The following is a 27,768-nucleotide window of genomic DNA, read 5'->3' as shown; positions in this document are numbered from 1 at the left end:
TACACATGAAGTCCCTGTGGTGATATCTAGACACCAAGTCAGCCTGACCTACAATTTGTACTCCATCCCAGAGGCTGACATCCCTGGCCTTACTGCAATTATGTCCACCATCACTATCACCATATGTTCATACAACTATCATAACATTTGGACAAAGATCTATTTGACAAGACTGAGGTGTGATGATTGTCCTTTCATTGTATTGTAGTGTGCTGTGGTGTGAACACTAAAAAAAGTACTGTGCAATTCTTTTTTGGATAGGGGGTGGCATTATGAAAACTTGCCTCAAATTTTCATTGCCAAGTTCACTGCCCACCACACCACTCCAGAAGCTACTGGTACCCTCTTTACCATCTCTTGGCCATGGCAAAGTACACCAGCCCAACAAAGAAGGCTCAGATTTGTTGAGACAAGGCAGCTGGTCTCTCAGATGAGCACATTGCCAAAAAGTTCCAAATTCATTGTACTACTGTCAAACACATCTTTAACTCTTATGCTAAATCTGAAGATTACTATGCTATCAAGCCTAAATCAGGTCACCCATGTCTATTCACTTTGAATGACACTTGTCATGCAGCCTGACTTCTTGCTCAGGGGAAGGCACATGATGTTGCTGACCTTCAGAGGAAGTTTTTCCCAGGATTTAATGCTGAAACAATCTGACAAAGGCTATGTGCATGTGGCCTAAAGGCCTATGTATGTTTCCCAAAGCCTCTTTTGACAGATGCTCACAAGAAAAGGTGATTCAAGTGGGCAAAGGCCCATGCTGACTGGACAGCAGAGAATTGGAAGGCTGTTGTCTTCTTGGATGAATCTAAATTCAATCATTTTGGGTCAGATGGCTGTGAATGGTGTTGGAGGAAGCCTGGGGAGGACTTTGATGCATGCTACACCAGGAAGGTGGTGAAACATGGTGGTGGCAGCATCATGGTGTGGGGGTGCATCACAGCCACCAGGCCAGGCCAGATATGTTGCATTGAAGGTCATATGGATGTGAAGCTCTATGTTGAAATCCTGCAGGATGAGCTTCTGGGAACCCTCAGTGACCTTGGAATGAAGAAGAAAAATGTTTATTTTCAACAAGACAATGATCCAAAGCATACTTTGAAGCTCACCACCCAGTGGTTCAGCAGCAAGAAGCTTGACACACTTGACTGGCCTCCACAGAGCCCTGATATGAATATTATCAAACACATTTGGCACTATTTGGAACATTGTTGAGGAGTGGGAGAGCATTGAAGAAAGCTACCTTACTTCACTCTATGACAGCATGCTGGAGCATGTTCAGGCTCTTCTCACAGCTAAAGGTGGCCACACTAGGTATTAGAATTTTCTTGTTCATACCATGCATATTGGACTGGTGACATTAACTTCTTTCAAGCACATACCACATCCAAATACGAATTGCACAGTACCTTTTTTCATAATCATCTCATGCACATTGACACTCCTTTTTCCTACTATCTGTTGCATACTGTCATTATCCCTGCAATTATTGCTATCTAATGAGCTATTAATCAATGTCTTTGCTTCAGTTGTTGTCAAGCAAGACAAACACTTGTTGGATTATTAATGCTGTGCATTACTTAATTGAGACACTATATTGCCAGTGGATGAGCTCAAAGACATCATGCAAGGCCATGGTGAGGTAGTGGAGTATGTGAGTGACAAGGGAGACTCCAAGGAAGATGATCATTACTTTGATCACTTGCCCAAGCCTCCTGCCCAGCTTGTGAGAGTGATGAACCTCAGCAACAAGGCTCAGCTGCTACTAGCAAGTTGCTGTATGCCACATATGGTGATGAGCTGGCAGTTAGCATCCTGTATGCGAGCCTGTGTATTGTTGTTGATCTTCCTGCATCAGGAAATTAACACTTTACTATTTTTGACCTTTTTGTGACTTTTTTTGACTTTTTTGTGACTATTGTGACTATTTGTGACTTTTTGGGAAGGAACCTACTATCTGTACTTTTTTTTTGACCATATACAGCATTTTGAAGAATGAAAAGAGAACAGAATCTATTGAGACAACTAAGTGATGATATATCTAAGCCAAGAAGACTAGAAAATGTCTGAAAATTCAGAGATATTGAGCCATTGGTGTGATGCACACTGTCTGAGAGAAAAATCACAATATCTCTTTGGAACCTCCATCAATTTGAATGTATGTGGTATCTACTGAAAGCCATGAATTAGGTGGTTTGATCAAGACCAAAATCAGCAAGAAAAGTGCAGCCATGCCTGCAGGACATGGGTAATGATAGTAGATTCCTTCCCAAAAAGTCACATTAGTTACAACAAGTCAAAAATAGTAAAGTGTTATTTTCCTGATGTGCTCCTGGAAACTGCTCAATCCATAGTGGGTGGGTTGCTGTTGAGGCTTTCCACAGACTGGTTGCTACCAGCAACGAGTGTCTGGAAAGAAGCAGTGACTCGTTACATATTCCTACTGGTGTATCACCTTACCAATGTCAACTTGCTCAGGTGGTTGCCGTGCAGAAAGACCGATCGCCATCACCCTCTCTCGCAGAAGAAGTCGGCAAGATCACATAATCTCTTTCTCCTCGAGCTTCAGTCGTAGCGTATCATCACCCTCCACTCCGCAGAGCAGGTTCGCGATTAAAACAGCCACTAAATTATGTTCGCAAGGAGAAAAGACAGTAAGGAGTACCGATACAATGAAAGTGATCCGTCGAGTACAACTAAATGCAACAGCCCAACGCAATTTAAAAAGGAGGGTATGCTGGGAAGATAAGGAAAGATGTGATCTCGTGATACGAAAGGGACAGAATCTGCAGTTTTGGACGCTAATGAAGTTTAATAAGACACGGGTGCGGGCCAAAGATCGTCATCGGCGTCGAGGATCCAGACGTTTTGTTGGTCAAGACCATTGTCGGCAACCCCCTCCGCGACGTCTCTTTGGAGTCTTGCCCAAGGACTCGTCTCACGCCGACTCTGTTGCCGCTCCATCGACGCATCCAATTAAATTCTTGTCAAATTTGACGTACGAAAATATCACGAACGGGGGTTCCATGTTTGGTTTGGATGCTACTAACAGACTTGGAGCCAGGTCGTGGTATGTCCTGTTCATGTTCTCTTCCGAGACCAAATGCGGGCCCTCTGGCGTCACCATCATGTTGTCCACATAGCGCATCACATACATGCCAAGATACTCCACCAGAATTTCGGTACGGGAAGACGTGCGCGACCTAGGCAACTGGCGAAATAAGTTGACCCCAAAATCCGAAGTGACGATTGATCGAGCGCTGTAGGTCGCCGTGCCATAACGGTAACGGTCTGTCGTGACTTCCCGGACAGCTGGTTCATGGAAAAGCGGCCTGTAATGCTTGTCGACGCCCCGCTCGAGAACGGTTTTCCAGACAGTCATTTTTTTCGGAGAGACAAACGCCCAACCATCTTCACCTTGTACGATACGGTTAGGCCCAGAATAGTCCAATAGAGAGAGAATGTTAATTGGGACCGGCGGCGGGAAGACGACATTCCTCGGGTCTTTCAGATGTTGTTGGACATCGAGAACGACGCGCATGGGATACACAAACGACAAAGGCGGACAGGTTCCGCGGAGTGGATTGTAAATCGGTCTGAAGTTATAGTACATGCGTGAAAGTTCGTCCACTTTTTCAAATCCAGTCGTCGGGGGGACAAAATCGGTAACATCATCGTCCAACTCCGTCAGGAACGAACCGTTATCGCGCCTACGACGCAGAATGATTTTCGCTATGACGTCCTGTGTAGGGGGTCTACCGAAATTAAGGCTACGAGCTTGAGCTTCCGGTAGAGACAGTGGCTGCGCAAAGCTACTGTAGAATAGTTCAATCGAGGCATCGGAGGACTGCTTAGATGACCATTCGGGGGGCGCTGTGTCGGCAGGCACGGAAGTTTGCGCACGTGAAGGTCTCGCACCATTCTCGGGCCGCGTGTAGGAAATCGAATCTTGGACTGGGGTCGCGCGATTATCGACATCCATACCAAATTCTGAATCGAGGGGCTCAGCGTCCGGGGGAGCATATGAAGGAGCAACGTCCCTGCTGAGAGGTGCTAGGAATAAGCTGCTGAAACTGGCATTGTAGTCGCCTGGCTCGTTGAGTTCGGGTGATGACATGTCGCGCCGGCTCTCTGTGGACATCGACTCGTATTCAAGAACAATGAGATCGAAAATAACCGAATTATCAGAGGCGGGAATAGGTTGGATGATAGTCGCGAGAGACGATCATAGGTAACTGGGCAAAACATACAAATCTTGACCGGTGACCAATTCCTTGGGTGTCAGCCACCCTCATTGCATGCCTGACGTGACCAAGTTAGTGCTTTAGCGTGGAGGTAGCAGCTGTTATTATATTGTGTGCTACGCACGAACCAGAGCAATATAACGGTCCGCATCTCAGGGGTTTGTTCATCCCGTCGGGTCCGGGTCCGCACATCTATGGTGACCAAGTCGTCTCCGGCTCTACAGCAGACCACCGGAGACTGTTTAGTCACCTATGGGTCACCCTGAACTTGATAAACATCGAAACGCATGGTTGTGGAGGCCTTCGAGCTGATGAACGTCTCGACTGGGTTCTCGAATTGGACCCGACGTAGGATGTGTGTCGTGGTTCGCAACCGCCCATTCTGCGTCTCCAGGCTGCTCGACGCAAATCCAATCCGTAGAACGAGACACCCTGCAGTCCACACCGGTGCGACACTCCGACTCGGAGTCGAAGCGATTATGACGCCGGGATTATTACCCGAGCGCCGTCCAATCGCCGTTGAGCCGATCAACTCCGCCCGGAATTTCCACGGTCGCAGTCCGAAATAAATGAAACCGCGCGATCCGAAACTGCGCGGGTCACAACTCTCGAAGACCACTTTCAAGGCGTTTGTCGTCGCCGTCATCGTCGCCGCTGCCGAGCAGTCTCAGCCTGTCTTTCCCTCTCTCGAAAAAAAAAACGCGATGGCCCCTTCCGATGAACTCGAGTACTTGAAGAGTCTTGTCGCACAGCTGAACGACAAGATCCACGCGTTGGAGGAGAAGGCGAAGGCAGCTGTGTCAGCGTCTAAAACCCCCGCCCAGCAGCTTCGCACCATTCTCATTGGGCCTCCCGGTGCCGGTATGTAAACGCGCGCTCCTTCTTGCACCAAAACCAATGGCCAATGGGTAATACTCTACAGGCAAGGGGACCCAGGCACCCAAAATACGAGATGAGTTCTGCGTATGCCATCTCGCCACGGGTGACCTTCTCCGCGAGCAGATCTCAAAACAGACCGAACTCGGCAAGATGGCGAAGAAAGTCATGGATGCAGGAGAACTTGTCAGCGACGAGATAATGGTCAACATGATCAAAGACCAGCTAGAGAACAACAAGGCTTGCAAGAACGGGTGAGCTCGGTTTCAGCTGGCTTGGTATCGTCGTGTTTTGCGTTTTCCTTACCGTGGGTGATGTTATAGCTTCGTCTTGGACGGGTTCCCTCGGACAATCCCTCAAGCTGAAAAATTGGACACTATGTTGCAGAGTCGCGGCGAAAAACTGGACAGCGTCGTGCAGCTCGTCATCCCTGACCAACTGCTTATCTCTAGAATTACCGGTCGCTTGGTTCACCCTGGTAGTGGCAGAACCTACCACAAGGAGTTCCAGTACGTCCTTTGGGCTTGGGTCTCACGAAACTTCTCTCACCGTTGATGGTAAAGGCCGCCGAGGAAACCTATGACGGATGACGTCACCGGCGAACCTCTCATCCAGCGTTCCGACGACAATGTCGAGACGCTCACGAAGCGTCTGGCAACGTACCACAAGCAGACTGGCCCGGTAGTCGACTACTACAAAAACAAGAGTTTGTGGACCGGCATCGATGCCGCCCAGAGTCCTAACCTCGTATGGGAAAACCTTCGCAAAGTCTTCACGCAAGGTCCACCAAAGTCATCGTAGCTTGACCGTATCGACCCCACGTACATGGGGCTTTCTTCACTGATTGATTTCCATGTACATACGTTCATAGAGCTTTGCGTTAGATACTCGTGGTCGAGTGTGCAACCATCTTATTGACAAGCGTCATAGCCTAAATGGTCATTACAGGTAAGCGTACCAATCGAAGCGAAAGTGCACGCTTCCGAACAGCTCATCTAAGGTGCGGCTGGTAGCATCGCATCTATTTTACACGAACTAGCAATCTAGATGTGTGGGTAGCTTACTCCGTCTTCAAGCCCTTCTTTTTCTTGCCTTCGACATCACCCGCGAGCCAAAGCGCAGAAAAGAGGAAGAAACCGACGCTTGTACTGATAGCACCCGCGTAATAGGGCCACGCTGCACTCAGGAAACGAGGGTATTGATCATGCCTGGGAGGAACGACCGGAACAGTAGTGGATGTCTGGAGGAGCGGATATCTAAGATGCCTCACGCTTCAGCTAATGACTGAATGTATACACTCGCACGCTTACCCTTTCCGTCTCCAATCGACGACGAATTTGAATACGCCGTGCCTGTCCGGTGCGCGGAACTGGACTTGATATTTTCCTGGTTCATCGGCAACAGGGGGGAGGGCAATACGGATGTGAGGATCGAGCATAGTGAACTCGAGCTGCATGTCTGTGATGCCAGAGTGAGGCTTCCAGCTCGATGTCTCAGGATCATAGGCAGAGATGTGTGCCGTGTATACCTATCTCACCGTTCAGACGGTCGACTTTCAGCAGAGTTGACAAAAAAAAACTTACGATCTGGTCATTGGTAGTATATGTTTCTGGAGGTACTTCCTCGCCTGCACGGTGGTGGGTAGTGTTGTCTATCCGCAGTGCGAGCGTCTCCCTGAATGCCCATGCCGTAATGTCTTTTACAAACTTTTCGTTCCCCGAAGGCGTACCGTCTGGCAACGCCTTGCTTGCATACTCGTCGCTGAACATCTCGACGCCGCCCGCGAACACAACACGGGAGTTCTTCAACGTCTGGAAACCCGTGACGAGGCCGAGGTGGCTACCGGCCCACAGACCCTCGCCAGCCTTTTCCGATGCATCCACGAGCGCGTCGGCGCCCGAGTCGTCTAAGGAGTCAGCTGCGAAGCTCTCTGAGGTTGCATGGAGGATGGGTACGAGGTAAGGGCTGTTGCCAAACGCGTGAGGGACACCCGAGAACCATACCGGTGATGTGCCAGGGGTGAGTAGCGGGGATTCCGATACAGGTATGGGGATGACGGTTGCTGGCTCGGAACGAGCGGGGTGATGGGAGACCAGAGGTGTACCCGGAGGCGGAGGAATCAGTGAAAATTCGGCAGATAGTGAGGAAAGAGGTGTTTGTTTGGTGGAGAGTGTTACAAGGATATTGGTGTTCTCCGAGAGCAGACCAACCAGCGATTGTGGTGTAATATCGGAAGCATAAGCTATGGGTGGCAGTCAGTTCCACAAATTTCACGGTCACGGTTGAAAATCGGGCTCACACTTGGTTTCTGGAGTGAAGAGGATCACATGGGAGAACCCTGGGACCCCATACTGTTCTATAGGCGGATGTGCATCCCTAGGCCCTCGGAATGTGAGTTGGTATCCTCTCTCTAAAACGCAACAGAGTTATTTGGCATATGGGTAAGAGACAAGTTCCAGTTACCCTCCAGTCCCCCAAAGAATTTGGAATAGTCCTCTTTCTTCAACGACGGGTCGATGACGACCAACACCGAGTCTCCAGTGCTGGATTTTGCGAAGACATTGTTCGCGAGCGCGAAGAACGAGACCAGCGCCGACACAAAGAACCGCATTCTACTTTATTTCCACAGCTTCCGGGTGGAAACCGTGCGCTATACTCTCGCTGTTGGTACTGCTATGGACCTCCACGTCATGCGGGTTTTCAGGGCGTTGTTTTGACATGTTGAGTGCCAGAGCTTGTGCACGTGACCATTTGGCGCTTAAATGATGAACGCGCCGTCGAGACGCTACCGGCTACCCCTCAAACTGCACGCACATTTCTTGGGTTCTTGCAAGCCCTTGCAGTCAGGTCCTTGGAATCAACAGTCCACAACGGTGACAATTGAGACACGACACTGAGTCGTTTCGCATCGACTTGCGATTTGATCGATATCATCCACATGATTCCAGTCGACGCGTCTCTGGGTCCTGAACTGGTCGAGTTCTGGTCCAAGAAATATAGGGAAACAAGAAAGGAACTGGACAATCTTAAGGTAAGTGACCTCTCTCTGTCGAACGGTGAACATTAACCTCACAGAACCCCTCCTGAGCAGACTGTCATGATGCGTAAGTTGTCTGAGCGCGACGAGATCTTGGAAATCGTGCGCAGCATCAAAAAGACTGTCGACGATGAGGCAACTTTGCGTCATAAACTTGAAGGTGGCGATCAAGGAAAAGGCATGAACTGGCTTCGCGTCTTGCTCAATTAGAGGCTGAGCGGAGTTTTCTCTCCAGACGGGTATGCGTGTGCAATAGGTGCACCTGTGGTCTCAGTTGGTCTTAGTTGTGCCCATCCAGACACAATTAAGTATAACTCAAACTAGCTCCCTCGCCAAGGAAGCCATCGAGCACAGAAATTCGGTTATATCCCAGCGGTTCCCCCCTGTTAACTTTGTGGAACATTCTGCGAAGACAACGGTCATATTTACGGACTACATGGCAATCATTAAGGATCTGCCGAGTGTACGTACTCTGTCCACTCAGTCGTAGCACGTTTCTCATTTTCGATGATCGTCTTTAGGCATTTTCTCGAGACCGGTATGTATGACTTGGCTGCCCGCTCTTGTCCGCAGGTATTCCTAGGTTCCTGAAGACTGGGCTTAGGTTGCAGTTTATGATTTGTCCCCCCTCTTCCCTGCCATTGTACGTGCCCGTATTTGGGCAACATGGCTTCTGGTTTTACGCCCCCTCCTATGAACCATTTCAACTCATCGCCGAAATTCATCCGAACGAGGTAAGGAACTAATGTCCAGATTTAATTGACTGACCAGTCGTCAGTGGTCCTATCTCGGCCAGTACGTTAGTGCACCCTTTCCTAATGCTGAGATGAAACTATCAGAGTGGATGTCGCTGGACGAGGAGGTTCGTAGCTAAAACCACAGGCCCATCGCCCGTGGCGCAGACTTATAACTTTTGTAAGGACAGACTAAAACGAATCACTGCTCTCGTGTCGCTTCTCTCAATCCTGGCGGAGATCCGACTGTCGTGAGGCAACGATACGAGACTGGCGAATGGAAGATACCCTGCTGTTCACTACAGTGTGTGGGATACAACAAGTGGTTGGGTGAAGCACTGCAGAAAGCCGCCTCGAATTTACGATCGCGGCAGATCACACAGCAACAGCGACAGCGACAGCAACAACAACAACAACAACAACAACAACAACAACAACGGCAAGCGCTGGCACTAACTTTTGGGCCATCTACAGGTACCCGGGCAGAGCAATCACCAGAGGCTTCTGGTGCTTCACAAGCAGGGACTAAGAGAACAGGCTTCTCGAGTGATAATGATGAGGATGATATCATACCAAAAAAATCGCGGCTGTCACCCCAAATAATCTTGAAGTTCGAGTCGTGAATACCGGGTCTCTGTTCATAAACTTTCGCATGTTATCTACTTTACCTTGGTCGGATGTGAGACACAGCATGGTTGTGGAAGCCAGTTTGTCACCACCATAAGAGTGGTTAATACCAGCCTTCTCCCGAGTACACGTTTCCAAATGACACACCACAGCATGTCCAGTGCAGAAACCGGAAACCGATGCCCAAAGAAGTGTGTCTCCTTGCGTACGTACCCTCTAGCAACACGATAAGAAACGAGACGAACCATAGTTAGGAGCAAGTTTCACGCAGCATGATTGTCGTCCTCAGAAAACTTGGATTTGTCAGACTCGCGCTAGATTGGCCATCAGTTTCCCACGGTCCACGTGGCTAAGCGCTCTCGCCATTTCCAAGTCGGCAAAGCAGTTTGGCAAAACTTGTAAACGCTGGGTTTCCGGTCTGCGACTACCAACCTTAGGCGGCACCAGGCTCCAGCACCCGGGCTTGTCTCATGGATGATACCAACAGCGAGTCTTCTACACCCACCTCCCCCCCTACAGTCGCCTCAATACTCGGTGTAAAGGGGGCATTGCGTTTTCGACGCCATGGAGCCAGTCAAAAGGCTCACGTTGTCTTGCGACGCGTCGACGTCTCCGATGACTCAAATATTGCAGACGGTAAACCATCGGTCGCCTATTTCAGCCTCTTTGCACAGAAGCGGATCGAGGTAAAACCCGGCAAGGAAATCTTGCTCGCTGTAGCTTCCGAGGATGGCTCCTTCACGGACCAGGCCGTCATTTTTGAAGGTGACCTGTCTTCTGCTTCTGACTCAAACACAGAGGAGGAGGAGGAAGTCGAAAAACAGATCGTTCAAGATGAGGCTCTCCTCGACTCGCCGTCAGCGTACCATGTTCCTCCCAAGATGCGGAGGACATGGACAAAACAGCTACAACAGGTGAGCAGCCCGGTGATAGGTGAGTAACCAGCCCCCCAAGCACATCCGTTTATATACGAGCGTTCCGTAAATCGTCACTAGATACAGTTGTGCATCCGCCTCCCACGTATGTCTCGGTTTCCGTGCAAGCAGAACCGACCTGGTCTGTAAGTTCAGTGCAAACAGTTTCTACAGCGTCCTCGGTACAGGAACAGACGGCGCCTTTGACTAGTGAGTCAACCATTGAAGTACCTGCAGAGGCACAGGAACCCTCTGTGGAGGTCGAAGCTCCTGCTCTGGAGCCAGATCTTCCTATACCGACCGAAGCTGTACCGGTACGTGCTTGGCTCGCAGCGATTGAACCTTTTCTCAGCCAACGTAGATACCGGATGCCGAACGTTCGCGCAGTTTATCGCCAATGAGCATAGGCTCTCCGCCCAGCACTCCTCCACAATCACCCTTGATAGGTTGTGCTACGAACCTTATCCAAATCCCCTCTCCGCCTACAACTGAGCCACCCGTAAGCCTTGTTGGTGATCACCTACCTATCTCGCAGCAGGCACAAGAGGAGAAGGAGAAGGAATACATAGCTGTGACGGCTGTGGCACCACCCATTGACGTTGCAAGTAGGACTTCCCAGGTTAGCCCTGTCTCGTCAGAGACCGTCGATATGGACCTGCAATCCTCCCCCTCGTCATCTGAAGTGGATGAAGACGAGATCCCGGGCTTTATCACCGGACCACTGTCCCGACGCCCAGGCCCACCTCCGCGTCAACCATCGCCACTTGTCCTTTCCCCACCACAAGCGCGACCGCAGCCCATGGCCTCCGTTCTGCCTGCCTTGGCCATACCTTCAAAATGCACCATACTTGTACCAAACGAACCGAAAGAATCGGAACCTCCAGAACCTACCGCGTTAGTTGCTGCTCCTCCGCTTAGACGACCTCCACCACCGATCAAAAATCCGTTTGTATCGGGCGGATTTATGACGGAATTCGTCGGCGAGTCGCTAACAACGCGAATTACTCCATCACCGAAGGAGTCGATGGTATCTGAAAAGTATAATGCTACCACTACTGCGGTAAGACCCACCGGTTCATAAATGAGCACTGATATTAATTCTTCATGATAAGGTTTTTTCGAACGAGAGTCCGGCAACCAAGTATGAGCCAAGTACTGTTTACCAGCCTGTTCCTAGGTCTTCGCCAAGCTACATTTCTCAACAAATTCCTGGAGGTACGGTTTCCGAGGCCCGAGCGCCGCTAATCACCCGGCAGTCTCCACCACTAGTGCAGCCCCAGCCACAAGCACGTCAATTACAAAACTTACCACGACCTCCACCGCGACCATCAGAAATCACCTATACATATTCCCAGAAGTCGCCAGCTTGGTCCAACTATCCTCCACCTCCACCCGCAGCAGTCAACGACGAATATAATCCTATAGAGTCACTGTCAAATGCGTTAAATGTGCAACCTTCCTCGCGCTTCGCTCCTCCCCCACCCTACCAAAATCATTCGATACGGCCACCGTCGCCCTATCAATATGCCGCTGCCGCACAACCTGTATCTGAGAACAGCTGGCCTTCGTTCCATTCTAACGGACGTGCGCCGATGCCTACTACGTTATCGCTCCCACAAAATAAGGTGCCTCTCCCACCTCCGCCACGACCGCATAGTACGCGCTCGTCCACGACTCCTCCTGGTCTATCCAGCGCTCCATATTCATCTCCATCTCCTCCTGGTTTCTTGCATAGTGCATCAAGTCATAAACCATCGCCAGTTAGGGAACCTATTTCATATGGACAAAACAAGCAAACTACTACGCTAACGTCTCCACAACATTGGTACTCACCGCCTACTCCACAAGTAAAACATGGTAAGTTTTTCTTTGTATGCATTCCTCGGCGCTCTGAGTACATGTCTATTCTCTTCTGCAGAAAGTCTGGACTGGACAGCTTCTTCGGTATCTTCAACTAGTACCTCCATCAACTCCATCAGCTCTTCGCAACACATTCGTATACAAGCACCAAGACCGTTGATTCCATTATCGGCGGCTTCTGCCGTTCTGCATTACAGACAGACGACGACTTCCAAAAGCCCAACGCCTTCGGAAGACTCGAAGGGCAAGAAACGTGCGCTTGATAGTGACGCACAACTCGAATCCTCTCGTCCACGCAAACGTAGTTACCCGTGGCCAGTACAGGAATCTTTTTACTCCGTGCGAATAAAGAGCGAGGAGGTCGCTGGTGTTCAGCAGATTGCGTTTAGCTCAGACGGAGAACGGTTTGCTATCATTTGTGAGTTTTAATTGGAGTTGACGATTCTTGGGAGCTCCCTTTCTGAACCTTTGCATTGTTAGGTGGGGACCGTACGATTCGAATATGGAACACACAACACAAGGTCGAAACCGCGCGCTTGGCACAAAATGCGCCCGTCCAAGCTATTGCATGGATGACGGATGATGCAGGTGTCGTCACCTTGGGTCAAGATGGGGTGATTAGTAAATGGACGCGGAATGTGAGTGGCGTTAGTTAGATTGATGCGTCCGTGACCTAACAACAATTTAGAATCAAAGTCACTGGCAATGGGCGAAGCTGTTGGATGCAGGCAAAGAGGATTCTGTCTGCTTTGCCTACCAACGTGACAGGATCGCTGTCGCATTCCCTCGCGTAGGTGTGAAGGTCTGGATATGGATCAAAGGTTTGGTTTCCTCAATTGAAAAGTTTGAGCAGTCCGTAATGATGCTGTTTGCGTCTCAGGCACCTGGCAGCCGCAACGTTCGATTCTGCGACAAAACGTGACATCCATTAGATTTGTTGAAGATGGGGAGGCCCTAATAGGTGGGACGAGCGACGGTGTACTGTGGTATTGTCAAGTGCCGAACGGTACGCTTCGAGCTTACGCCTTCCTCAAGTCCAAAGTGTAGGTGAAAGCCGTTAGGTTGTCTTTCCGGTAACTGACTTATCGGATGACAGCTTGCATTTAGATGTCAACTTGTCTGGGACGCACGCCCTCGTGTCACAATCCGGAGGTCGGGCACACTTGGTGGGTATCCAACGGATGGATCATAAGGGAAAGATAGAACAAGTGTACGCTACGAACGGAGATTCTGGAGGCGAAAACAAGCAGGGAGGCGGTGCAGTTTTTGCAAATGGATGCCGGTTGGTCTTGTTTGGGACGACGGACAGTAACATGTTAGTATGGGACAAGGCAAAAGGAGAGATTGTCTGCGGGTACGATCATGATGGTATGTTGTCATCCTCGATCCTTGCTGCGTCGTTGCTGAGAAAATATTCACGTGCTCAGGTGAACAAGTACAGGCCGTTGCGGTGAGTGAAGAAACGCGGTTGGCACGACCTCATAGCTGACACGCGTGTTCAGAGCTTCGACAAGGGATCCAACGTGCACATAATTACTGGGACCAAGAATGGTCTTTTATCGTGGTGGAGGCCGTTCCCAACGGATTAATGGTAAGCATTATTAGTTGCGCCGCTTGCCTTATCGTAGATGTATGACCCATGCCAAGACACTTAGCTATCGCCGGCTTTTTGCATATCGCTACGACGTGGACATGTGTAAAGGCAACGCATTGTATCAGTATCGCGCAACAGACCTATAACTTATTTACCCCACCCACTCCGTATAATACGTTGTAGTTCTTTTGTTTTTTCTTTTGTTTTCTTGTTTTCGTTCGCTAGACTAGCTACGGTCTTTTTTATTTTGGGTTATTTTGGCTACTTAGGGCCGGTTCGAGGGTGGTCTTGCGGTGAGCTCACGCAGGCTACTACGAATCCGTGCACAGGCCAGGTCCAACTCGCCCTTGCGCTCGCCGTTGTCGACATCGAGCTCGCCAGCGTTGCTCATTTGTTTGCACGCACGTTTGTCTCGGTCTTAGCTGCTACACAGTTCGTAAACTTGGGTCGGAAATTGGGGAAAACGGTCTTCGAATTTCTAACCGAGCTCTTGTCTGTCTCGCGATTGGTCTCAATTACATCCTCTCAGCTATCCAACCCCGCGTTCCTCGTCTGGGCTCATTTGGTGAGTCTGTGACCAACGTTAGGCACCCAGCAGGACATCGTGCTCCTCACACAGCCTCAATAGCAGCATGGTTGTCATGCTGTGGGGCAGTTACACGCAGATGTGCACTAGGAGCTGTTCTAAAATGGGTGTTTGTACGTGTGCGTTGCGCGTGGTTCTGACGACTCCCTTCTCTTTCCACCAGTACTCTCGTTGGCACCACTCAATAGCAGTAGTACCCTATGAACCCTATGCAGACCATTAAGTGCGTCGTAGTTGGCGATGGTGCCGTCGGCAAAGTATGTCGCGTTTTCTAGTCCCCTTGTTCGTCTCCGGAACTAATGCACGCCGCGCGTAGACATGTTTATTGATATCATACACCACCAACAAGTTCCCTAGCGAGTATGTTCCAACGGTGAGCAGACTCGGCGCACACGCACTCCCAAAGCGGACCTAAACCCGCAGTCAGGTCTTTGATAACTACGCCGTAACTGTGATGATTGGTGAAGAACCCTATACGATTGGGTTGTTCGATACTGCCGGTTCGTCTTTGCTTCTTCCTTCGGACGCACTAAGACGTAGGGACTGACTGACACGTGTGTGGATGTTGTCTAGGTCAAGAGGACTATGACCGTCTGCGCCCGCTATCATACCCGCAAACGGACGTATTTCTGGTGTGCTTCAGTGTGACGTCTCCGGCATCCTTCGAGAACGTAAAGGAGAAATGGTTCCCGGAGGTACACCATCACTGTCCTGGCGTGCCGTGTCTCATCGTAGGCACCCAAATCGATCTGCGAGACGATCAAGCGGTCATTGAGAAGCTCGCAAGGCAGAAACAAAGGCCAGTTTCGACCGAAGCAGGCGAGCGTCTTGCTAGAGAGCTTGGCGCAGTCAAGTACGTGGAGTGCTCGGCCTTGACACAGAAGGGTTTGAAGAACGTGTTTGATGAGGTGACTTTGATTTGCTTTATGGGACTTATGAAGTCTAATATAAGTTAATTACCGCATAGGCTATCGTCGCCGCCCTCGAGCCCCCGGTGGTCAAGAAAAGAAATAAATGCGTCATCGTTTAATGTATGACCCCCTTTTTTCTTTCGCGATGCCGCTCGATTTCTTTTCATCTCACGACGACTTCTCCTACGTTCCAATCTTCCCCCTTTTGTCTCATATATCCCTGTCATCTTTCCCTTATGTCTCCTCTTGTTTCACTCAGGTCGTAATTTTACCCTCATCCAGTATTTTTTCATGACAAGACTGAGCATGCTTTGCGAGACTGGACTTGTGTGCATATTGCTCGCGAGGCCGAAAGTGCACTCTGACCTTTTTCCTCGTGTTCTCTTTTTTCATAGTGATAGTTGCGCAGGAATCGCGAGGATACCACAGGAATACGGGGGGAAAATAACCGATCTCCATCCGGTAGGAAACATAGAATTACGCTAGGCAGAACCGGTACCTAGGATATATGTTCTACCAACCTTGGGCAGAATATAATGCATGACCTGACAACGTGGCAGGAGATGGATGAGACACGAAGCAGAAGGCGGTTTATCAAAATGAGATTTCCGGTGGCTTTGGAGGGGCAACAACGTCAGGCAAATAATGAACAAAGTATGAAATATCCGCTTGCGCCTTACCTGACTTCTGGTTTCAAATGCCAGCCAATCACCGGTGCCGGTTGGAAGAAGACCCATCGACCGGCATTTCCATAGACCCACTGCTAGTGTTAGCAGATTACACACAACGTATACCAACTTCTGCAGTGGAAGAGTGTTCCATGAAGTCGAGTTGGACGAAGCGGGTGCGAAGGGCGCGAAGGCTGTTTTAAGGATGTGATCAATAACGACTCACCAGTTAAATGTAGCTATATACGCACCTGCATTCATGCCAGCGATGTTCTTAAAGGGGGTAAGGAGTAGCATAAAGACGATCCCCATGCTAAATATCTGTACGCCTCCTCCGGACATGTAGAGCATGAAGGCTTGCATAGGAAGTGACTTGGCGGGCGAGATGGCGAGGTCCCATGCTCGTTTTTCTTTGAGAGCGGTATAGGACGCTGCTACCTTGTCTGCTTTCTTGGCTGGGTGTTTTGCCTACGAGTGTCAAGGAAATGAGGCGGGTTTGGATGGGCAGTAGTATGGTATGCTGTCGCACGTACGCTGCTTGTGGATTGTCGGTTTGAGAACCCCGGTGGTGGTGCGAGGTTCTTCCATCTGAAATTTGGAACATTTCAGTGGTCATTTCGTTGGGGGTTGGGCTCTTACGCGCCTGGATTTGTCCAAGGAGGCATAGTCGAGCTGGAAATTGGAAGACATCCGGGCCACTTGATCGACGCGAGTGAGCGTGCTCAATTATTTACGACTTCGAACTTCGTTCCCAGATGTTCGCGTCGATAGACCAGTGTATCATTGCGAACGTCCGGTTCATCTAGACCGGTACGTATATACGGTCCTCTCGATGCTCCAAGATAAATTATAGTAGCTTAAATCGAACCTTTCAATAATCAACTCGACCATGCGAGACTCGAGTCACTACCCGGCTATCCGCCAGTACGTTGACGCCGAGATACGTGGCGTGCCGGGTTCCCAGAAGGTCCACCTCTTGCCCCTTGAGACAACCAGTCGCCGGTCATCTCCCATGTCCCTCCAGACTCCGATAATGCTTTTGACTTGTTCCGGCCGCCAACTTCCTTGCCAACATTGTTAACAGCTTCGGGTCCACTACGCCCATTCTTAATTCGTTCCTTCCGATCCAGAGCTTCATGGCGGACAGCGGCGAGCCGTGGTTAATATCGGGTTCAACGCGAAAGTTTGTTTCTTATTCAAGAAAAGGGGGACTGTCAACGAAAGTATGGGTAGCGGCGGAGGTCCGGGCCACCACCTATGAGGTGGATAAACGGGCAAGTAGTCTGTTATGTCCCCTCATCTGACACGCTACAGAGGACCAGAGCCAGCTTACAGCTGCTGGGGATATTAATGACGCTCCCAGCGTCACGCTAGATCTACCAGCTCCAAGCTAAGTTACCCTTATTGTTTGCAGCCAAGACAATGGTTTGAGACATTTGATACAATGGAACATGCATCCAATCCAATCCAATCCCAAACTGAACCTTCCGTGGGTTCATTGCAGACTCAACGGTGTATCTTGGGATATGCTTCATCAGAGAGACAGGGAATGACGTAATCGCGGTCACAACCAGTCAGTGATGGGTTTAAACAGGTTTAAACCATTTTTTTTGCTTCCTGATGTTAGGGCAAGCATTTCTTTCAGTCGTTTGTTCTCTGAATCAACTGATGACAGTGCGTACTCTGCCAAAAAGCCACACAGTTGGGTGAGCGTTATTCTGTGATCGGATATTGTCCCACTCCCCGCTTTGTGTAGGTGAAGGGCATCACTGGGCGCCAGTAGTCAGCTAGCTAGCACAAAACACCTGCGCTACAGTCCCCCCATCACCTGAGCAAAGCAAGGTCTGGTTTTGTGCACGGTGGGTTATGCGAAGGCTCCGTGAGTTAGAAAGGGCAGGTCACTACCATAATAGTCTTCCCTCAATTAACTTGGACTCGGATGATAAAGCAGTCGGACCACTGGCAAGGACCAATCGTTGGGCTGGTAGAGGTGTTTCATCTTTACGGATTTAATCGAGTCCCAATATAATTACTGGATTTTCAATGCAAAATCCCGATTGATTAATCTACGGTGGGGTATAGCAGCTTGTACATGTGCTCTATGTGCAGTTGACGGTATGATAACCAAAACGTATGCATAACTTGATGTCTCATGAGACAGCATGATCCGCATTGATAACGTCACCATCCTCGTCTACAGGTTGAACCTGCTCAGGAACAGTCGAAGTCTCCTCTTGCCGGCGTTCAGTACAATTGATGCAGAGGGCACTTCCGGCCTTGTGCCCGAAACAGTCTCTTCAGCACCGAGAGTTGGTTTGCCTTCTGAAACTCCTGACAACCCGGCTAGCCCCACAGCCCGGGCAGCGAGCCATAATTGATGTCTCGATATGCCTGCGCCTGAATCAAGCATGATCCTGAAAAAATGGACGTTCAGCAATCCATATCGACACCATAAGCAGAATGATGTGGCTTACCGTTGCAAGTGAGCCATATCGTCGTCCAGTTCCACACGTCGACTTCCCTTTATAATCTCTGCAATGTCACGCAAACCCCGGTGAGTAGGAACGTCTATTACCTTAGTATTTGATTCCACCCGAATGTAATTTATGGCCTGAAAGATGTCAAATGACACATACGAATGCGAGCGTTGACATACCTTCGTTAGTGTTTGTTCCACTTCTGAATAGATGCCACGCCAATAGAACCACAGGATCTGTAGCAAATAAACAATCAGCTCCGGAAGGCTGTGGCTTGAATGATATCCTCGCCTTTCCTGTTATATCCTCTTCCAGCGCTCGCTGTTCATCTTCGACCTCTGTTGCCTGGAGTTTCTCTTGGAGTGCCTCTATCTCCCGTACCGTGGAAAGGACATCGGTCTGCCTGCAGTGTCCAGGAGTTGGGCTACTGAATCCCAAAGGATGGTACAAACCATATCGTGGTCAGCGTGGCTTACTTGATTTGTTCGCCTGGGACCAGGACACAGAAAATGGTAGAACTCAATAAGATGAGAAACAAGTACTGACTGCTTGCCCTCGGACGCGTCAAGGAAGGAAGTACAGATGCGTTCGAGTAGCTTTTTGTGATTCGTATCATCCTCAACTCCTTGTAGTTGATGTGGAACGCTTACGCCGACGCCAAGAGTTTGTGATATGGATTGTACCTCGCGTTCCATCTTTCGTTTCTCGCGAGGGGACCACTTCTCGAGTAACAGAGGGGCCACTACCTCACCGTTCTGCCATAGCTTAAGTCAACATTCAAATAGATTCCGTGTTACCGCTGAACTGACGAATGACGGATTGGATAGGTGCACTGGTAAATCATTTTCTATGTCATGATGTAAGTTTCCCGAAGAACATTGCCTTACGACCTGCTGACCTCCTGCCGTTCCCACAGAGCCCTCGCAGCGCAACTGAGTGTCTAGTATCGAACGAAGCCTTTCGAAGAATGTTATCTCGCCAACCTACATTTCGACGATATGAACAGGCTGAGGTATTAACCAATGAACACGTACGAAATTCTTCAGGTAATCCAAGCCGAACATGGCTTGGAAGTCGACTACTCCATTCGTCTTCTGTTCAACGTCCTGCTGTTATCATGAGGGCGTGCTTGTGGGTTTTACACACTTCTCCAACGCACCGCAGAGTTGTGATGAGCCTGAGTTCCTGCGAGGTGGTGCTGCAAATGACGAGATTAGTCAGATATATTCAACACTCGCAGGCGGGATGATAAGAGCAGGCACCAGATTCGCCAAGGTGTAAAAGTGTTCCCTACAGTCCGAGTATAATATCAGCTACATGACGCAACATGTTCTACATATGCAGGAATCACCTAATATTTTTGAATTGTTGCCTTCTCGATGCACAGGACGGTTCTTTACGCCAAGCGAGAGGTTTTTCAATGATGCAGAGGGGGATGAAGGTGCGTTGGCCTGCGGTCCGATTACCGCCTCTCGATGCTGGGTCTGACACTCAAGGTCAAAACAAACCTGGGAACCATGCTCTAAACAAACGCACTACCCCCCATGTCCATCCGTCTTCCTTCACGATCATCTTTGTAAAATTCTGAGCATTCTATGACGGTTGTCACAAGATAGTTTCCCGCAAGGCGGATGGACCAGGCTTTCAGAAGCAGCTCGAATGTCTTGTTGTTAGGAAGGGAGAGACCCTTGGGTTGATGCAGTGCCAGGTTTTCGCCCCAAGAGTGAGATACAACGTCGTGCTGAATCTGCGAGCGACGCAGCACACGTTTAGAGCTGGATACATCAGAGACGACTGAGCGATAAACTGAATCCGTGGGATCGATACCAAATTCCCGCATGTCTTCGAATATGTTGCCGCGACGTTTGAAATTTTCGTCGGAAGAGTACTCACCATAGTCGCCGAGCTGTGTCAGGTTTGCCACTGGTCCAAAGATGTATGAACATTACGACTCACAACAATCTCTTGACCAATGCATTCGTGAAGCCGTGCAGAATACCCGCCCAATTCCAACTCATGCGAACCATAACTTTCTGATGTCCACGGCACCCATGGGTGATCAGCCATCTATAGTTATGTGGATTGTTAGTGGTGAATATTAATATACAGAGGGATGAAAGTACGGACAGGTGTACATTCACGCGGTCCAGTGCAACAACCAGGGCATTGCTCGATGTCAATCATCACGTCGGTGGCGCTCGAAACAATAATTCTTGCATCCCAGATGGATCGAGGAAGATGAACGCCTTTCATAGTGCTACGCAAATAGGACTTCTCGATAGGTGTATCCCACAGGATATCATACGCCTGTTTGGCGAAATATGCCCATGAGGATGACCAGAGCTCCTGATTTGCAGGGTATTCATCACAGACAATGCTTGCCCATGGTCTACCAAGGTAGTATCCCAGTCCAACTGCGAAGCGACATCTGACGTCATTGTTGGCATAGACTAAGACAATGAAAGTGTTTCCCCTGGATGAGAGTGTGACAGTATCGCCGGTGACCTCCCATGGGAAGGTGCCACAACGGGTGAAGCCATGCCACGAAGTGCGCCTGTCATCAAGGCTAATCTTATGGCACTTCTGCTCGGCGTCTTGAGCGTAAGCGAGATAAAGCGACCTGAACTCTGGGCATACGTCGCGAATATTTGCAAGACCCAAACACTTGCCAGAGCTAAGTCCGAGTCCGCGAGATTCCAGGTTGATGGTAATCAGGTTTCCATAACGGTCAAGACATGGCAATATGACCGTGAAGTAACCAGAGATACCGCCACAGGGTAAGATGGGCAACCAGACTTGGATGCCCACGTTGGTGACATTAAATACAGAGAATTGACGGGAGTATGCACCGCGCTCCAACGATCCAAGTTTATCTTCATCCACGCTGACTGGGCCGTTGTGGCGCATGTAGGTCTCTACTTCTCCGAAGAAGTTGGCATCCACTCTTGTGATGTCGTGACAGCCCCGAAAGTAGCTCGGGTCATCTGCTAGGACACCTTGATGCGCCCCAAATTGTCCCTTTGGATTCCAGGCAAATATACTGTGATCCCCAGATACCCGGATGATTTCTAGTTGTAACCGCTGAAACGCTTTCGAGCCTTCCCCATATAACATTGGCATGTTCACGCCAAAAAGGCCCAAAAGTGAGTACGCTCGATCTTCCACACGCGTCGTCTTCCGTCCAGCAGCCCAAGACATGATGTGAGCGACAGGTGGACGTTCCCAGAACTCGGTCCTCATGAAAGCCTCTTTGTCCCTTAAAACGTTCTTTGGAATGCGCGTAATCTCCTCCAAGGTGGATGTCAGGTCTTCTTTAGTGCCAATGGATACCCAGTTTGTGTTGAAGAATTCAAGTTGCGTCGGAGCGATGAGTTCCTGAAGGGTCCAGCCTCGCGAAAACCACTCTGGCCAACCGTTGGACCTCCCAAACCTACTGAAGTCTTGTTCAGTAGGAAAGGCTGGCTCGTCGACATCGTTGAGGTACACGTAGCACTTCTGTGAGTTGCGGTACCATCGATACATTGAATTAATCGCCTCCGAGAGTTCTGCACTGCTCCGCTTGTCAATGCAACACGTATCGATCCACAACCACTTGTAACCGTCTTTCATGGCCTGTTTGCAACTCTTGACGATCTTCTTGTAGCCGTCACGTTGCCTGACTCGTTCCTTCTCCTTTTTTGCCCTCTTCATGAGCCTGACCATTTCTTTATAACTAACCTCGGTTCCCCAGCGATGTGACACTATGGCATAGCTTGTCGTCTTGTCATCAAGTTCCGTGAAGACCTCGGTTTCGTATTCGGCTCGTCGAATGCCTCTGTCTGCGTCAAGCACGACTTGAACGTTCAAAAGCTTCATCTTGCTTGGGTTAACAAGTCAAGGTTGGATCAAAATTACTAGCCATCACACGTACTGCCTAGGTGTCCAAGACGATGGATGGTTCTTCAGCACGGTGAGCTTTACTTATCAGTTTGGCGAGGAGCGGAGGGGGGACTAGGCACAGCGTGATACCCGCTCGTTGCAAGCTTTAAGGAATGGCACATGCGTATCAGCTTGGCCCTGGACCCTACCAGTATTACTCGGCACACACAGAAAGCAAGGCACCATCACTGCTCAGGTCGGCAGGGGCGCTTGCGAAGTACGTAACAATTGCCGAAGAACTTGCTGTAATTCCAAACCAAATGTGACTAAATACCTTTCTGACAAACTACAGAACAAATTATCGGTAAGTATGCAGCGTGAGCGAAGGAGCAGAATTTGGCCCGGGGTCAACTGCGGAGCAAGCCAGTTCTTGTGGTGGCCACGCTGAAGATGCGTGCCAATAGTATATGTATGTGCATGCAGGGGCCTACTGAGTTGACAGATACAATGATGGAATCGGGGTGGCGAGTCATCAGAGAGACAGGGAATGACGGAATTGTGGTCACGACCAGTCAGTGACAGGTTTGAAACAGGTTTAAACCATTTTTTCGCTTCCTGATGCAATCTGGTCCTGTGCAAGGCCTTCGAGGGAAAAGTGGCTCACAATTCCCATTGACCTTGCCAACGAGAAAGTGCTCTGTGGAGGTTCCCTCATTCCAAAACCCCTTCATCAGTCAGGAATCCATAGTGAAAGAGACCATATAGGCCTCTTAGAACAGGAACTGATGCCATTCACCAGGCAAATCTCATTTCTGTCAACTTCTTCATACATCTGCAAAACTACCTGAGGGAGTGAGCAGGTTATACCTGCCTCTGTTTGGAAGTGACTTGTCGTAAGACTTGCTAAGACACTTGTTGGCCAATGAGAGAGCTTGCTCAAGCATGGAAGAGCTGTTAACAGCTGTGTCACATAGCTGTTTCCCAGATGTAGGTCATACCAGTTTGTTTGATGTCAACATAAGAAAGGTTCCTTGTCATACATTCACTTAACTGTCTGACAGACACAGTGGGAACAGCTTACTTTTTTACATGTAGGGAACAACTGCAGATGCATCAGGAAGTGAAAAAATGGTTTAAACCTGTTTAAACCCATCACTGACTGTTTGTGACTGCAATTCTGTCATTCCCTGTCTCTCTAATGTAGACCATAGCACCCAATGTTTGAATTATAGAAAAGGGATGCTGTAAGCAGCCTCAGTAGTGAACAATCTACTAGTATATTAGATATACCTGTAGGCAGCTACAGGGAATCAGTAAGTAACATACTGGTAATGACTGGTAAGCTTACCCTCAGTAATGAACAATCTGCTGAGGGAACAGTGTAATAAACATGTGCACTCTAAAGGATTATGTAAGCAGCCAAACATCGCACCAAAGCAAGTGAAAAGACAGGGGAGAATATATCTCCAACATGAACATCAGTAAACCAGTAGCTGGTCTAAACCTGTCACTGCCCAGTTGTGACTGTAATTCACAAGCATGAACAAAAAATGGTTTTGAAACCTTATGACAAGTCAGAAAACAGTCTATGACCAAGATTTGTCATCCATGACACAATGACAGGATGAGATCCACAGATCTCATTATCTTCTGTATTTTATTTGATAATAAGATTATCACTCATGCCATCCATCTACTCATTTTTCAGATTGACACTGACAAATCAATCAAGAATTGGAGGCAGGCAGAAAGATACAAAATGGATGCTACATCTCATAAGTATAATCATAAGAAAATGGTTTGTATCCTTTGACACCCATGGACCAGCTTGCAGAAGAGCTGGGTCTGGCCTGTGATGCACTCCCTGATGCACTCTCCTCATGCAATGTAGTTCGATGAACAATGGGTATGGCTGTCATGGGGGGGATGACAGTATGTGATGTACTTGTGAGGCAGCTTTCATAAGCTGCAATCTTGTGCATGGGGGGGATATAAACCATATTCAGTCACTTTTTGGGGGAATGTAAGACATTTGCAGGTTTCATTTTCTCCCTAGTCCAGTGTGTCATTTAGCTCATAGAAATATACATAGAGTACTCACAATCTGCATTGATGAAGCCACAGCAGATGGTGATTAACTGCCATGCTGATAGTGGGGTTCTGAGTTGCTTTGAGAAGAGAGTGGTAGTATGCATCATATATGGGTGAATACTTGGCACCTGTGAACACAGCATGTGGCAACATTTCTCTGACATGCTCAGATTCATGTTTGATAGTGTAAAACAACTAACAGCTGTGAGCTTTTGAAAAGTTATTAGTAAATGTACTTACTGCTACAGCAGTTAGGGCACACATCTGCAATGGTGTTGTGTGTATATCCTTGGCAGCTCCAACCTTCATGGGAGTCAGCTCAGCAGTATACCAGAAGTTAATGTGGAAGTCTTTGAGGTGTTGGTTTCTGTACCAATGGACAATTTTCCCCTGAGAAACAATTGTAAATGTCCAAATGGTATGTAGCATAAGTATGACTTACATCTGTGTCATGCTCATGCATGAAAAAGAGGCAAAAGCACTTCTGTCGGTGATATGCATGCATATGTTGTTTTTCCACTGAATAATGGCCTTGTCTGTGAAGAGTCTTGTATCATCATTCATGAAAAACATCTTGGCATAAGGACTGGCCTTTCCAGCCAATTCTGCATGAAAAAGTGTTGGCAATTTCATCAGCTGGTAGTATATTAAATTAGTATAGCTCAAGTGCATTCATGTCAATGATCCTTACCAAGCATTCTATCCCTGTTGTAGGCAAGAGCACTTCTGCAGGGGGGGGATTAAGTACTGTAAGATGCAAGACAAGATATACCATACCTCCTGGTACAATCACTGATGCTTGCAAAAGGATTTCATGTATTGTTGATTTCCATCACCTCCAAGCAGTCTCACCTGGAGACATTACAGGCCAGCCAATCTTGACAACCATCTCATATATCATCAGTAGTTGTGCATGACCAAGTATGTCTTGATCTCTGTCAGAGAACTCACACCAGTTTGAAGGGCCACTGGCTTTCTGGTGAACTTGTGGTCTGCTGTCATCAGAATACACTGACATAAGACCTGACTGAGCGACCAATGTGAGGGAGCTGCTGCAAGATGAATGACATGAAGTATATGTGTGAGGATATAAAGAGTCACCAAATAGCTGGAGATGCTCCTGGGATGGAGCTCTCAGACCTTGGTGACCCTGGTGCTTCTCTAGGACATCAATGTCCTTTCCTTTGGTCTGTCAGATGAATGAGAATTGTAGGCATGAATATATACTACCAATTGGGCTCACCACAATCATTGTGGAAGTGGCCTGCAGCCTGTCATCCACCAGGGTCAATGAATCCTGAGATAGTGCAATTGAGACCTCAGTGGGCAGTCTGGAGGAGTAACCAGATGCAGGCAATCCAGTAAAATACTGTGCATGCTCAGGCTCAAAGGTAGGGAGGCCCACTGCAAAGGATGTCAAAGGCCCTGGGATTCCACTACTGGGGATTGCTTGGGAGAAAGGTCCAAGAGCTGAGACAGGGGGTGGTCAGTTGTATGGGTTGGATTGGAAGGGCAGGACAGGGCTGCCAGTGGGTTCATTTGTACTGGTGGTTGGACATCCATGCCTATGAGCTTGGGAAGGCCTAGTTCGAGAAGCGCATTGCCCTTGAGGCTGAGAACCTTGGGGTGAGCCTTGTCTTTCAGCCAGCAGGATATAGAAGGAAAAGAAAGCATGTATGTGTAGCCATACCAATTCCAACAATGAGAACTAGGATGACTTGGGGAAAAGTGTGGGTTTGCAAGACTTTTATGGTTGGGCCCCTTGATATCAATTGACCTCTTTGAGGAAAACAGGGAACTCACAGATTTTATCTGGCCCCACCCCAAATCCCATTGGGAATGAAAGGACCTTATGGAGGAGATTGATATTTGGATGTGTAGGGTGATTGCAAACAGTGTGATCTAGGATTTTCATTGCTGTGGTTCTCAACATTCTGGAAGGATGGCTGGCATTTCATTTGTTACATATCATGTGTCACACATGACTCAAACTACATGCTAATGTTAGAAATCATATATCATTTATTGCCCAGTCACTTGCCAGTCACATTGTATTGTTGTACATAAGTACAGGGAAAAGGGTGAAATGAAATCAAGATGAATATAAATCTACACATCCAGTGGACCAGGAGAGGCTGAGGTGCTGTGCTTGATGGAGATGCCATCCAAAAATGACTCAGATAACATAGTAGGGACAGGGGACAGCCTGAGAGATGAAAGAGTAGTGATGGTTGTCCTGCTGCTGCTAATGGTTTGTTGCACTTTGCCAACTTGGCAATCTGCAGTCCTAAGCAGCTTAAGGGCTTCTTCATACTCATCATAGGCAATTGTGTGCATAACATTGAGTTTGTGAATCTGCATCAGGTGTAATTTGACTTGTGCAGCAAAGGCCTCACAACTTGCATGGGCAAGCTGTAACATATGAAGGGTGTGAAGATCATCAACCTCTTGATCTCTTTGGCTGATATCTAGTTTGCGAGCATGAAGATTCCAGTGAGGATATTTGCACAAAGTACTCACAGAGGTCAAGATTTTCCTTGCCTTCTTAGATGGGCAAGAGCACTTGTCTGAAGGCAAAGAAAACACAAAGCTGCATTTCTGATGGGCATGACCATTGTTCTTTGGAAAACCATTGGATATAGTGTCATGTTGCACCTTCATTTGGAATGGATGAGTGTGTGAGTTCATAGATGAAGGCAATATAGTTGGAAGGACAACAGAGGAAGAAGAAGGTACTTCAATTGAACTGAGATATTCTGTGGGTGATGACATTGGTGATGAGAGGGGCAAGAGCAGCTGAAACTAAGCTGAAATTGAAGGGAGGGAGGCAGAGAATGGAGCTAAACTGACCCTAACCCTAATGTGCAGGGCATTCTCAGCAGCTGAGCAATGCCATTGACCACCATGCCTTCTATGACCATGGCAGGACTTGCACCACCCCCAATTGTATTATCCTATGACTGCCCTGCAGACCCTCAACTTTTTTGCCCATGCTGTAGCTGTGAATTTCCTGATGTCAATGATGTAATTCTACATCTCTCTAGTTGAAGAAGTTTGTGGGGTTGCAGAGGGGAAACCCAGAGAAGAATCTGTAGGGAACCTCAGTAGTCTGTCAAGCTACTGAGGGACTAGGTAAATTTTACTAGTCTATGGGTGCGCTCTAACAGCTTATGTAAGCGACATGATCATGTGCCTAAGTCCAAGTAAGGACAGGGGTCATTTCACTCCAACACTAGTGACCACCAATGTGGATGTTGGGAAGTAGAAGCTCTTCTGAACCTTGAT

General features: G+C 48.6%; 12 protein-coding genes across 12 annotated transcripts; 5 read left to right on the top strand and 7 right to left on the bottom strand.

The window, feature by feature from the left end:
* Nucleotides 1-2,961: 2,961 nt before the first annotated feature.
* F5J12DRAFT_823780 (uncharacterized protein) lies at nucleotides 2,962-4,154 on the bottom strand (the record flags this gene model as incomplete). Its single annotated transcript, XM_051745411.1, has 1 exon — nucleotides 2,962-4,154. A coding segment is annotated over exon 1 (1,186 nt), but the record flags the coding sequence as incomplete, so codon positions are not given.
* An 800-nt stretch (nucleotides 4,155-4,954) lies between these two features.
* On the top strand, nucleotides 4,955-5,927 carry F5J12DRAFT_719213 (adenylate kinase; the record flags this gene model as incomplete). Its single annotated transcript, XM_051741156.1, has 4 exons — nucleotides 4,955-5,111; nucleotides 5,173-5,380; nucleotides 5,450-5,635; nucleotides 5,690-5,927. The coding sequence occupies 4 exons, from the start codon at nucleotides 4,955-4,957 to the stop codon at nucleotides 5,925-5,927; spliced, it is 789 nt and encodes a 262-aa protein (XP_051601080.1).
* Nucleotides 5,928-6,186: 259 nt separating this feature from the next.
* Nucleotides 6,187-7,737, bottom strand: F5J12DRAFT_891587 (Dolichyl-diphosphooligosaccharide--protein glycosyltransferase subunit WBP1; the record flags this gene model as incomplete). The annotated part of the gene is made up of 5 exons (XM_051747503.1): nucleotides 6,187-6,382; nucleotides 6,437-6,654; nucleotides 6,710-7,368; nucleotides 7,426-7,536; nucleotides 7,590-7,737. The coding sequence occupies 5 exons, from the start codon at nucleotides 7,735-7,737 to the stop codon at nucleotides 6,187-6,189; spliced, it is 1,332 nt and encodes a 443-aa protein (XP_051601079.1).
* A 176-nt stretch (nucleotides 7,738-7,913) lies between these two features.
* On the top strand, nucleotides 7,914-9,785 carry F5J12DRAFT_912405 (uncharacterized protein). Its single transcript, XM_051749064.1, has 8 exons — nucleotides 7,914-8,157; nucleotides 8,218-8,323; nucleotides 8,374-8,402; nucleotides 8,462-8,626; nucleotides 8,685-8,701; nucleotides 8,768-8,897; nucleotides 8,942-9,025; nucleotides 9,089-9,785. The coding sequence occupies exons 1-8, from the start codon at nucleotides 8,065-8,067 to the stop codon at nucleotides 9,518-9,520; spliced, it is 1,056 nt and encodes a 351-aa protein (XP_051601078.1). The 5' UTR covers nucleotides 7,914-8,064; the 3' UTR covers nucleotides 9,521-9,785.
* Nucleotides 9,786-9,994: 209 nt separating this feature from the next.
* On the top strand, nucleotides 9,995-10,219 carry F5J12DRAFT_684897 (uncharacterized protein; the record flags this gene model as incomplete). Its single annotated transcript, XM_051740295.1, has 1 exon — nucleotides 9,995-10,219. A coding segment is annotated over one exon (225 nt), but the record flags the coding sequence as incomplete, so codon positions are not given.
* A 2,651-nt stretch (nucleotides 10,220-12,870) lies between these two features.
* F5J12DRAFT_905049 (WD40-repeat-containing domain protein) lies at nucleotides 12,871-13,887 on the top strand (the record flags this gene model as incomplete). The annotated part of the gene is made up of 6 exons (XM_051748611.1): nucleotides 12,871-12,936; nucleotides 12,987-13,119; nucleotides 13,179-13,341; nucleotides 13,395-13,666; nucleotides 13,726-13,748; nucleotides 13,801-13,887. 6 exons carry the CDS (start codon nucleotides 12,871-12,873, stop codon nucleotides 13,885-13,887), a joined length of 744 nt encoding a protein of 247 aa, XP_051601076.1.
* Nucleotides 13,888-14,466: 579 nt separating this feature from the next.
* F5J12DRAFT_39935 (P-loop containing nucleoside triphosphate hydrolase protein) lies at nucleotides 14,467-15,690 on the top strand. Its single transcript, XM_051739236.1, has 5 exons — nucleotides 14,467-14,735; nucleotides 14,795-14,851; nucleotides 14,906-14,978; nucleotides 15,052-15,386; nucleotides 15,446-15,690. Exons 1-5 carry the CDS (start codon nucleotides 14,679-14,681, stop codon nucleotides 15,506-15,508), a joined length of 585 nt encoding a protein of 194 aa, XP_051601075.1. The 5' UTR covers nucleotides 14,467-14,678; the 3' UTR covers nucleotides 15,509-15,690.
* Nucleotides 15,691-15,799: 109 nt separating this feature from the next.
* F5J12DRAFT_39670 (uncharacterized protein) lies at nucleotides 15,800-16,846 on the bottom strand. The gene is made up of 5 exons (XM_051739224.1): nucleotides 16,701-16,846; nucleotides 16,591-16,645; nucleotides 16,309-16,525; nucleotides 16,070-16,251; nucleotides 15,800-16,004 (listed from the first exon to the last, which is right to left on the bottom strand). The coding sequence occupies exons 1-5, from the start codon at nucleotides 16,745-16,747 to the stop codon at nucleotides 15,984-15,986; spliced, it is 522 nt and encodes a 173-aa protein (XP_051601074.1). The 5' UTR covers nucleotides 16,748-16,846; the 3' UTR covers nucleotides 15,800-15,983.
* A 1,262-nt stretch (nucleotides 16,847-18,108) lies between these two features.
* Nucleotides 18,109-18,989, bottom strand: F5J12DRAFT_823752 (uncharacterized protein; the record flags this gene model as incomplete). The annotated part of the gene is made up of 5 exons (XM_051745410.1): nucleotides 18,109-18,471; nucleotides 18,532-18,668; nucleotides 18,714-18,770; nucleotides 18,826-18,933; nucleotides 18,987-18,989. The coding sequence occupies 5 exons, from the start codon at nucleotides 18,987-18,989 to the stop codon at nucleotides 18,252-18,254; spliced, it is 525 nt and encodes a 174-aa protein (XP_051601073.1). The 3' UTR covers nucleotides 18,109-18,251.
* A 1,286-nt stretch (nucleotides 18,990-20,275) lies between these two features.
* On the bottom strand, nucleotides 20,276-22,744 carry F5J12DRAFT_39951 (heterokaryon incompatibility protein-domain-containing protein). Its single transcript, XM_051739237.1, has 2 exons — nucleotides 20,662-22,744; nucleotides 20,276-20,601 (listed from the first exon to the last, which is right to left on the bottom strand). The coding sequence occupies exons 1-2, from the start codon at nucleotides 22,387-22,389 to the stop codon at nucleotides 20,446-20,448; spliced, it is 1,884 nt and encodes a 627-aa protein (XP_051601072.1). The 5' UTR covers nucleotides 22,390-22,744; the 3' UTR covers nucleotides 20,276-20,445.
* Nucleotides 22,745-24,158: 1,414 nt separating this feature from the next.
* F5J12DRAFT_782011 (uncharacterized protein) lies at nucleotides 24,159-26,157 on the bottom strand (the record flags this gene model as incomplete). The annotated part of the gene is made up of 9 exons (XM_051742660.1): nucleotides 24,159-24,304; nucleotides 24,494-24,611; nucleotides 24,724-24,850; nucleotides 24,926-25,088; nucleotides 25,336-25,360; nucleotides 25,435-25,535; nucleotides 25,624-25,672; nucleotides 25,727-25,780; nucleotides 26,029-26,157. 9 exons carry the CDS (start codon nucleotides 26,155-26,157, stop codon nucleotides 24,159-24,161), a joined length of 912 nt encoding a protein of 303 aa, XP_051601071.1.
* A 435-nt stretch (nucleotides 26,158-26,592) lies between these two features.
* Nucleotides 26,593-27,255, bottom strand: F5J12DRAFT_891582 (uncharacterized protein; the record flags this gene model as incomplete). Its single annotated transcript, XM_051747502.1, has 1 exon — nucleotides 26,593-27,255. One exon carries the CDS (start codon nucleotides 27,253-27,255, stop codon nucleotides 26,593-26,595), a length of 663 nt encoding a protein of 220 aa, XP_051601070.1.
* Between the last annotated feature and the right edge of the window lie 513 nt (nucleotides 27,256-27,768).

The sequence above is a fragment of the Pisolithus orientalis genome (genome assembly GCF_024613125.1).
Source record: "Pisolithus orientalis strain OTSU chromosome Unknown F5J12scaffold_10, whole genome shotgun sequence".
Classification (NCBI taxonomy): domain Eukaryota; kingdom Fungi; phylum Basidiomycota; class Agaricomycetes; order Boletales; family Pisolithaceae; genus Pisolithus; species Pisolithus orientalis.
Note: the sequence above shows the minus strand (reverse complement) of the source record. Positions and strands in the feature narration are given on the sequence as shown.